At 58.7% G+C, this 10,475-nt stretch overlaps 1 protein-coding gene across 4 annotated transcripts; it reads right to left on the bottom strand.

Moving 5' to 3' along the window:
• Nucleotides 1-818: 818 nt before the first annotated feature.
• Nucleotides 819-8,548, bottom strand: S1PR2 (sphingosine-1-phosphate receptor 2). Of its 4 annotated transcripts, none has more exons than XM_082731976.1 (4): nucleotides 8,212-8,531; nucleotides 6,090-6,171; nucleotides 5,636-5,676; nucleotides 819-3,329 (listed from the first exon to the last, which is right to left on the bottom strand). In XM_082731976.1, the coding sequence occupies exon 4, from the start codon at nucleotides 3,285-3,287 to the stop codon at nucleotides 2,229-2,231; it is 1,059 nt and encodes a 352-aa protein (XP_082588102.1). In that variant the 5' UTR covers nucleotides 3,288-3,329; nucleotides 5,636-5,676; nucleotides 6,090-6,171; nucleotides 8,212-8,531; the 3' UTR covers nucleotides 819-2,228. The 4 variants fall into 4 exon arrangements, with proteins under 4 accessions (XP_082588102.1, XP_082588103.1, XP_082588101.1 ...); XM_082731977.1 differs by lacking the exon at nucleotides 8,212-8,531 and adding an exon at nucleotides 5,786-5,839 and having other exon boundaries at nucleotides 6,090-6,172; XM_082731975.1 differs by lacking the exon at nucleotides 5,636-5,676 and having other exon boundaries at nucleotides 8,212-8,548.
• Between the last annotated feature and the right edge of the window lie 1,927 nt (nucleotides 8,549-10,475).

Below are 10,475 nucleotides of genomic sequence, written 5' to 3'. Positions count from 1 at the left end.
GCCTCTGCGCAGAAGGGAGTGTCAGCCTGGAGCTGAGCTAGGAACCCACCCCCCAGCTGTGTCCCATCTGGGTTTCTCCCGGTTCTGGGTGGGGTCTGGCAGCTCACACCCCCTCTACTCCTTCCACTGCAAAGAGTGGGTGGAGGATACTTTCTCTGGCCCGGTGGTGGGGCTGGCGGGATCCAGAGTCAGCCCAGGGAAAATGTTGAAATCCCTTGTACCGCGTTGCAAACTGTTCCCGCCTGAGTTCATATCCAGACAGGCCCTTGCCCCAGCTAGCTGTGTGACCCCGAGCGGCTCACTTAGCTTCTCTGAACCCTCATCTCCACGATAGTTCATAGTAACTCCCACCTTCTGGGGATTCACGTCATGGGAAGTGCTTGACGCAAAGTTACCCATTCCTTTGGGGAAGACTGAGCCCTGGAGGGTCATCAGGGTCCATGTCCCCTAAGACCATCTCCTAGGGAGGAACAGGTAGGTAAGATGAGGTGAAGTAGGGGACCCTCCCCACACCTGCCAGTCTATCTCTGAAGGGAAACAAGGAGGTCAGGAATCTAATTAATCACTGGGAAGGGCCAGACAGATGCCCTAAGGGAAAGGTCAGCATTCACCCTGTTTTCTCAGAAGTCACTGTAATCCTGGCTTGGGTGAGGCTCGGGGTTGGGGCACAGAATAGGAAGGATGACCAAGTATGAGCGGCCTGGGCAGCAGCTACCCTCCCCATCCCGCCCACCCTCCCTATCCCATGCACCCTCCGGCCACCGGGTGCTAGTTAGGGCAATGGCCACCTTAAGTCTCAAAAGACAACCACCCAAACAAGGAATTGAACCGTTTATTGGCCTGGGTCCGGGTCTCAGGCACGAGGGGCATCTGGGGAGCTGTATGGGGGGAGACAGGCCCCCGACTGGCTCCTTGCCCCCCAACACCCTCTTCCCCAGCCTTTGCATTCACAAGAAATTGCTTTGAGGCATGAGGTTTCCTTCCCCGAGGCGAGCTGTACCCCAGCTCTCAAGCGGGGAGATGAGCCAGCAATTACAAAGGGGTCTGTGCGGGGGCCGACCCCTCTTTGGCAGCTTCAACACAGACGTGAGACAACAACAGCATCCATTCTGGGGGAGCCCAGTGGGGAGAGGAGGTCACACGCATCACACACACGCACACACAGACACACATAAATATATATTTGTACCGCAACATCCCTTCCATTTATCCATGGAATTTAGCGAAGTCCTTCTGGGGCAGGCGAGAAGGGAGCACCCCACAATCATCGTCCTTGGCCCCCTGGCCCCCATGTTTCTCCATACAATGCAACTTGAAAGGAGGCACAGCGGGCTCAAGGCTGCCCTGCAGGAGATCTGGTTACCCTGGCTGCGCTGGAGGTGGGAGTACCTTGGGCAGGGGGATGGTTTTTAGGAATGGGGGTCCTCTGCCAACAGCTCCCCTAGAACCTTCTCAAGTTCCACCCTTTCCCACCAGGAGGCCCAGAGCCCTCCTCAGGCCCCCAGACCAGTTTTTCTAGCCCTTGGTGACTCCTTTGTGCCCCAAATAGTGCAATTGGCCGATGAGGTCTGAGAATAGCATCCAGCATCTACCCCCAACCCTGTGGTTTGCCAGCATCGCGTGGAGAGACAGAGGAAAGGGAAGAAGCCGCCGAAATGGGCAGCTGGTGAAATTTGGGGAAGCTGTGGACTGGGGCCTTGCAACTGTCAGCTGGGGCCGCCCAGGACAGTCAGGGAGGAGGCCTCCAGCCCTTTGGGAACAGTGGTTGTGGGGAAGTGGCTTAAGGTTGTCAGGAAAAGGTGACAGCGGGGCTGGATTCAGAGAGGGAAGTTCCATTCAGGGCAGAGGGTCAGAGAGTCGTGAAATGTTGAAATCCCTTGTATCGGGTTGTGAATTGTTCCTGCCCTGAGCTCCCCCGCCCTGGAGTGCCACCTGCCGTGTCACCTGAGTGCTTGCCTGCTGTGTCACCCAGGCCCCTTCCAGGTCCCCTGGAGCCTCCCCGCGATCCGGTTCTGAAGGTGGTCACATTAGTTACTGCACTAGCCTCTGACCCCATTGGAGCTCTGCCATCTGCCGGGTGGGGGGTCTCAGCGGGCCGAGGGCAGGGTGAAATAGTTTCAATGTCACCCAGGTCTGTGGTGTATGGGCATCTTGCTTCGCAGCCCCCTCTCTGTCCAGGGAGACAGCTCACAGAGCCCTGTGCTATGGCCTGGTGGCCTACTTGCCCCTTAGACCACCGTGTTGCCCTCCAGAAACGTGGGCGACGTAGGCATGTGCGTGCCCCTCTCCAGGGAGCTGGAGCTGCGGAGAGGCAGGAGCCGATGGCCCGGGGTCCCACCCCGCCGTCCTTGAACCCCCGCCGCCCGCCTGCAGCACCGCAGCGGCCGCAGCACCTCCCGCCGCAGGTCCCGGCTGCGCCACGTGTAGATGACGGGGTTGAGCAGCGAGTTCAGAGTGGCGAAGGCAAAGAAGTAGTGGGCCTTGTAGAGGACAGGGCAGGACCGGACAGGGCAGGCGTAGTCCAGGAGCAGGATGCTGAAGGCCGGCAGCCAGCAGACAATGAAGACACCCAGCACGATGGTGACTGTCTTGAGCAGGGCCAGCGTCTGGGGGCCGGCCACGTCGGCGTGGCTGGAGCGGACCACGCAGTAGATGCGGACATACAGAGCGACAATGGCCAGTAAGATGACGGAGAAGATGGTGACCACACAGAGCACGTAGTGCTTGGTGTAGAGCGGCAGAACAGTGGAGCAGGCCTCGAGATGGCCCAGGCAGTTCCACCCAAGGATGGGCAGGCCGCCGAGAGCCAGCGAGATGAGCCACGAGGCCGCAATCAGCAGCAGCATACGGCAGCTCTTGTCGCTGCCGTAGAGCTTGACCTTGGCAATGGCCACATGCCGCTCAATGGCGATGGCCAGGAGGCTGAAGACAGAAGCGGAGAGTGTGATGAAGGCGGAGCCCTCTCGGGCAAACCACTGCACCGGGGTCAGCCCCAGTGTGACCGGACCCGACAGCAAGGTATTGGCGACGAAGGCCACTCCTGCCAGGAGGTCCGAGGCGGCCAAGTTGCCCAGGAACAGGTACATGGCTGAGTGGAACTTGCTGTTGCGAGCGACCGCGATGAGCACCAGCAGGTTCTCCACCACAATGGCGAAGCAGAGGATGATGATGACAACCAAGGCCACCTGGCGGGAGGGCGTCTCCTGACTGTCCAGAGTCTCCTTGGTGTAATTGTAGTGTTCCCGCACCTTGCTGGGGCTTAGATACTCTGAATACAGGCTGCCCATGGTGGGGCTCAGTGGCCCACCAGGGCCATGGGGCTGTCAGAGCTGCAGAGAAAAAAGACAGACAGACAGACAGATGGGTCAGTGCCATGGCTGCTTCCTGGGTTCTGACTTTGGGTGGCTGTGGTTTGAGTCCCAGCTCCCTCCCTTCTCACTGAGTGGCCACACAAAGTCAGAAGCATCATCTTCCCTGCTTTACCAACCGGAAACCCAGAGAGGTTAACTCACTTGCTCTAAGTCTCAAAGCCGGTAAGTGGTAGAGCCAGAAAACCTCCCCAAAGCCTCTATAACCTCAAGGTTGTGAGGTCTCAGAAGAACAGAAGCTCCCCCAAAGAGCATGAGGGACACAAAATAAACTTCCAGAACTCTTGCTCACCTCCCCAGACAGCGAGCCTTGGGCAGAGCCTGGAGGGCTCATCTCCCTTTTGGACTACACTGGAGCCCGGGGCCTCATGCCGCCTGCCAACCTGGGTCAGCAAGATGCTGGCTGCTGATAGCACCATCCCCTGCTCATTACCACCCACTGCCCTGGATTTCAGGCTGGGTCTAAGCCTTGCGGCCATGGGTGCTCCCGAGATAAGGTCTTGGGGAGACACCAGGGCGGCCCTGAGGTTTAAGCGCCTAAGAGGTCATGGCATCTTCAAGGATGAAGACCTTGGAGGCACTCCCGGGTTCAACTCCACTCCACCTGACATGCTGTGAGACCTTGGGCAAGTCACTCAACACTTGGCCTCTCACTGCTATGTCCTCATCTGTGCAATGCGGAGAAGAACGCCTGCTTTATAGGGGAAATGGGAAAATTCTCTTGAATGGCACAAGAGGCACCCTTAGTACATAGCAAGCACTCAACAAATACTAGCCTATATACTAGCCCCTCTCTTCCTACCACACACACAGCTGGGGACTAGGTGCCCTCCAGCCAATCTTTGGGGAGGGAATGTAGACTGAGTTAGCCACGGCAAGATTCCCAACATCCTGTTCTCATCAGCACCATCTAGCCCTGCCCTGGGACAGAGGGTCCCAGAGGGGTGGGCAGGGCGCTGGCACCCCCCTCCCCAGCCAGGATGAAATCCAGATGTGAGGCCCCAGGAAGAAGCAGGGTGGAGTCCTCACTTCCCAGTCACATCCGGTGTGGGAAAGGCTGGGAGGGGGTGAGGGGATGGGGGAGCCACAGGAGACCAGTCTGGGAGGTCCTGGCTGGGAGGTTGGGGCAGCTGCTGCAGCGCTGAAGCTGAAGTCATGTGAGCCGAAGAGGGGGCGAGAGGCACCCGGAGAGGGGGTTGAGAGGAGAGGGGGGACGGGCATTTGTTTCCATGAAAGCCTGAGTCACCCCCCCCTCAAGGAAAACTGAGCTGTGGGGGGAGGGGGCGGGAAGAAGCGTGGGCAGAGAGGCTGAGAGGCCAAGATCACGGCCTCCTCCCAGCTTGGTGGTGGCGGTGGGGGGTAGTCTCAGAGGGGCTGGTGCAGTGTCTGCCTTTGGCGGAGGGGAGCCAGGAGGAAGCTCCAGCCTTTAGCTAATGGGGGAGGGAGCGGGAAGAGCCCTCCCTAGGTGCCTGGAAACAGGCCTGGCAAGGAACACGTGTGCTCCTGGAGTACGGTTCCAGGAAAGGCTGGTTAGGCTGGTTCCTAGTGAGCCTGAGAATTATGGGGGGCTTCCGGGGTTACCCAAGCCATGTCAGTCCCTGGACGCCCCCTCAGGAGAGGCCCTGGCCGGGGGCCTGACAGAGGCAGCTGCTCCCCCTGGGTGAAGGGGCATCCGTCCTAGTTTGGAAACAGAGAAAGGCCTTGTGCGCATCCCCGGAGACTGCCGCCCCGCCCAGATCGCCAAACAGAGGCCCCTTGTTCCGCTGCCGGATCGGGCCCTGGGCGCCCTGATGCCCTCTGGCCGTTGCAGGCTGCAGCCGGCCGGGAGCTAGCCTGGCCCTGGCCTCCGCCCCACTAGACCGGCCTTCGGGGCAGAAACAGCCCGCGCCCTGATTGGCTGATTTTCAATCCCAGGGCCTTGAGCGATTCGCCCATTGGCCTGAGCTTTCCGTCCTCGGCATTTGATTGGCCCTGTCGGGGGCTCTCTAAGGAAGGCGCTCGTGATGGGTCCTTTACAGGCCGACCACATCTTTCAGAGAACAGAGTTAGGGCTGTGTGGATGTCCCTGGGGACAGTGTGAACCGGAGCCTGACCGCCAGGTCACGCCGACCAGACGCCCCCCAGGCTGCCCTGCCCTTCTGGGCCCCTCCTGGGGTTCATGACTGAGAATCGAGGGCCCGTTGCAGGCCTGGGAAGCACCCGTGCTGGTGGGCGAAAAGCCTAGGTCACCCCCTTCCCTCCCCCCTCCCTCACACGGGGCCACCAACCTTCTGGTCTGGCAGCCAAGAGGAAGATTTATGGAGGTTTCCTGGAGAAATAAGAATTGGGTTCAGTCCTCACACCCCAGAGGCCCACCGAAAGTCTGTCTTCTTCCCTGGGGTGGGGGTGGGGGGCGAGACCGGGAGCTGCACACTCACTTTCTGCAGCCCTTGGAGGCTGTCAAGGCTTCCTCAGAAGGAGGGGTGGCTCGCCTAGTTAGAGAAGGGGAAACCGAGGCCCACACTGCTTCCCTCTTCTCATCTTCCCCACTAGGACTCTGCTGAAGACAGAGCTTAAGGCAGGCTCATGCTTCCCAGAAAGAGGAAGCGGGGCCTGGAGATTGGGGCTGGCAGAAGAGGCACCCCCACCCAAACCAGGCCGATAGAGGCCTTGGCTGCTCCCCTCCCTGGGAGGCCTGGCTCCCCTCCCCAGACCTGGCTAAACACAGGGCTTGTCTCTCACCTTCACCAAGGCCGTCTTCCCAGAGGCTCAGTAAGAGGTCACTGGTTACCATTCCCTGGTCACAGCCAGGGAATGGCCAGGCCTGAAATGCAATGAGAGGGACAAGTGACAGGGTTTGGAGGGAAGGGAAGATAGACCAAGACTGTTTCGTGGGAGATTAGAAGAGAGGAAGGACAGGGAAAGCCTCAGCGGCTTCCAGGAGCCCCTCCTCCAAGTTCCACTGAGGCAGGCCCTGTGCTAACAGTCCCACTGTCACTCACTGATCCCTGCCATTGGCCCTAGGGTAGTGCCCCTACCCCTACTTTTGGTTTTCCTTAAGCGGTCAGGAGCGCCCTACACTGCGGTTCTCCGTGCAGCAACCAGGGGGAGCTGTTTAATTCACAAAGCCAATATACTGTGTCACTCCCTCACCTCCTAATTCTTCCATGGCTCCCCGCTGCCCAAAATGGCCTGGCCCTTGCCCATCTAGCCTCCTCCCACGCCCCCCCAGGGCCTCTCCACTTCAACCACGCTGGCCTCCTAGGTGCCACCCCCATCCCTACCTCAGAGACTTGGCTCTCCCTCCACCTGGCATGCCCTTCCCTCAAATTCTGGAATGACTGTCTTCCCCTCCTTCTGGTTTCGGTTTTAAGGTCACCGGCTCAGAGGGGTCTCCTCTGACCGTTGGTCTGCCATAGCCACTTTCCCGGGGGGGGCCTCTCTATGACAGCATCTTACTTCATTGTCTTCACACAACTTGCCCTCCTCAGAGATCATTATTGTATTTTATTGTGTTCTGTCTGGCTTCCGTGGTAGAATATGAGTATTGGAGGCCAGCGACCAAGTCTGTTTTCAGCCCCTTTGGCGTGATGCCTGGCACACAGAAGGCGCTCTGAAAACGTGTGCTGGATGGATGGATGGATGGATGGATGGATGGACGGACGGACGGAAGAGTGAACAAAGCCCCGAGGGTCCCCGAGGTAGAGGCACCTCAATTCAGCCTAGCCCCCAAACCACAGCAGAGGCTGGAGACGCCTCGGGTCGCCGGCAGCCCCCTGACCGAGCGAAGCCCAGCGCGTCTCCGTGGAGACAGCGGCAGGACCCGCCCCCGCCCTCCGGCTGCAGTCTAGGCCTCCTTATCTGGCGGTGGAATGCGCGGTATCCACGCTCGCTCCCGCTGGGGCCTCTCTCGCGACAGCCACACGCGAGGAACCCCTACATCTCCCGTGGCTGGGGGGGGGGGGGACCTCTGCGTCCTGCCAGGAGCTTCGCCCCAATATTCCCGGAGGGCTTAGAGGCGGGAGTTGGGGGGTGGGGTTGTGATCCCAGTTGCAGCCTCTTGGTAAATACCAAACCACCATCGCGCCACGCGGGGGTCCGTGGGCTCAGCGCGTGGCTCCCGGAGCATCTGACTGGCGCAGAGTCGGGGGAGGGCATGGAAATCCCCGGGTGAGTCAACTCGTGCCCGAGGAGGGGGCGAGGTTCCGACGCTCAACTGGGTCCCCGAACACACGAGGTCCGTGCCACGGGTGACTGCACCCCCGCCCCGTCCCTGGGCCCCAGGTGAAAGGAGAGACGCGAGAGTCACGCACACACGTTCCCTTTCCTTCCAGAACAAAGCCACACCCCCGAGGGGGTGACTGAAGAAGACGAACTACTCGGGGAAACTGAGGCACAGAGGCAGACCAGCAGGCGGTGGAGCAGACGGCCCTCCCCGGGGACCCCGCCCCTTGACTTAGAAGCTCCGCGGCTCGCTGCACCTTTCGCTCTGGCCCAGCCGGAGTCGGCCTGCGGGAGGGCCCCTCCCCTCTACACACACTCCCCAAACCCCCCGGTCCCGGACCACACCGCTCTGCCTCCCAGTCTCTGGCCGAAAGAGCTCGGATCCGCCTTCTCTTCGGCGCCAACTTCCTGCCGCCGGGGAAGGCGGGGAGCTCAGTCTGGGGGTTCGCAGCCGAGGCTGTAGGGGCCGCCCGGAGTCGTGGAGAGGGCGCACAGTGACCACTCCCTCCGTGCAGCAGAAGCACGGGCGGCGCGTGCGCGCCCCGGTGCGCCCTCGACCCCTGGCCTGGCTACCCAGCTCCGATCCTGCGACTCAGGGATCCCGGGCCCGTCCTTTCTGCCTCCCACTCGTCCCGCACACTCACCTGGCTGGGCCGGCCCGGGTCCCTGCCCTGGCCGGAGGGGCTCGCTCTGGCGTCTGCGTCCCCGGGACGGCATCGGCAGGGGCTGGGGCTGCCCGCCGTACTGGGACTGCGTCCCGGGGCTCCCGACCGGGGACAGAGGGGGGCGGGGAGAGACACCGCCTAGCCCCCCCACTCGCCCCGCCCTCCTCCCCTCCCCTTTCCGGCGGCGGCGGCAATGAATTCCAGATGTGGCGAGTCTGCCCGGCCGCGCGCGCTGGGGACGGCGGGGGAGGCGCGCGGGGTCCCTTTGTCCGCATCTCCCCTCACCCCCCCGCCCTGCCCCTCCCAGGACCCAGTCGTGAGAACCTGCGGGAGCGTGACGTCACGCGGCTCCGTGAAACCACTGTCTTCACCCTGAAACAACTGTCTTCAATCGCAGATGTACTCTTGGGTCATCCCTGGGACCCCGGAGTTGGAGAACCTGGGACCCCATTTATATACTCAACAAGGAGACACCAAAGCCCCCATGTGTCAACGCAGCAAAAAGGCATCAAGCGCCTGCTCCGAGTTCCTCCAGCAAATCAAGTCCCCAATATGTGCCACGCCTTGGCCCAAAGACAGGAGTAGCTTTTGCCTTGATAAGACCTCAAAATTCAGAAAAGGCCCCTAGAAAAGTGGGAGCACCCAACAGTCTCCCTTGCCTCTGCTGATGATCCCCCGAGCTACCCTTGCTGGAGTCAACCAAACAAGAAGGCCCAGGCTCAGCCCACCTTCCAGCTTGGGGCCTAATCTTCCATACGGTTCTTTGGTTTCCCTCTCTTTTCCTCATTCAGCTTTTCCCGGGTGACTCTGTGTGCCTAGCTGCTGAGAGGGCAGGACACCCTCAGTCACATTCATGCACACACACATGTGTGGGAGAGATCAGCATAATAGGAGAGCCCTTGGTTCCTCCAACAAACATTTTTGGTACACCTCCTGGACAACAACAGTGAACAAAACCAGAAAAAAGGGCCTCACCCTTTTGGAGCTTATGTTCAGGGACAAGAGACAGCCTTTTAGGGGTGCCTGGTTGGCTCAGTTGGTTAAGTGACTGCCTTCGGCTCAGGTCATGATCCCGGAGTCCTAGGATCGAGCCCCGCATCAGGATCCCAGCTCCATGGGGAGTCTGCTTCTGCCTCTAACCTTCTCCCCTTTCATGCTCTCACTCTCTCTCTCTCAAATAAATAAATAAAATCTTAAAAAAAAAAAAGAGCTTTTTAGGAGGACACTATTTGTGAAAATGCATACATAACCTTCATATACGCTATTTACCAGATACATTAAGCACCCGCTGTGTACCAGATAGTATCCTAAAAGGCTGGAGATACATCAAGATCAAATAAGACAAAACTCTGGGTCCCTATGGAGCTGATGTTCCACCACATGTCCTCAGAATATGCAGAATATTGGAGAAAGAAGAAACCAGTGAATTCCCTGGGAGTGGAAGGGGAAGATAGGGACAGGGCATGGAAGGGAGGCTGCTTTCATTCTATGAACGCTCTCCTAACTCTTGATTTTTGTAACATGTGCATGTGATCCTATGCCAGTAATAAGTTAAATTAAAAGTGGACCACTAGAGGGGCGCCTGGGTGGCTCAGTGGGTTAAGCCGCTGCCTTCGGCTCAGGTCATGATCTCAGGGTCCTGGGATCGAGTCCCGCATCGGGCTCTCTGCTCAGCAGGGAGCCTGCTTCCCTCTCTCTCTCTCTCTCTCTCTCTCTCTGCCTGCCTCTCCATCTACTTGTGATTTCTCTCTGTCAAATAAATAAATAAAATCTTTAAAAAAAAAAAAAAAAGTGGACCACTAGAGACCTAAATGGTGCAATGACCAGGAGAGTTTTGGTGCACTTTTCTGAGGTGTATCATGCTTCAGTCAAGAACGTTGAAATATACAAGAATGAAAAGGGTTATCTGCACTCCCATGTTCATCGCAGCATTACACACAATAGCCAAGATATGCAAATAACCTCAGTATTCGTCAGTGAAGGAATGGATAAAGAAAATGTGGTATAGGGGCACCTGGGTGGCTTAGTCAGTTAAGCATCTGCCTTTGGCTCAAGTCACAATCCCAGGCTCTTGGGATCGAGTCCCGGGATGGGCTCCCTGCTCCGCGGGCAGTCTGCTTCTTCCTCCCCTCCTCCCCCTGCCCAGCTTGTGCTCTCTCTCTCTATCTCTCTCAAATGAATAAATAAAATCTTTTTAAAAATCATTATTTTTAAAAAGATTTTATTTATTTATTTGATA

The sequence above is a fragment of the Mustela nivalis genome (assembly GCF_964662115.1).
Source record: "Mustela nivalis genome assembly, chromosome: 1".
Classification (NCBI taxonomy): Eukaryota; Metazoa; Chordata; class Mammalia; order Carnivora; family Mustelidae; genus Mustela; species Mustela nivalis.
The sequence above is the reverse complement of the archived record's forward strand: the minus strand, read 5'-3'. Positions and strand labels throughout refer to the sequence as shown.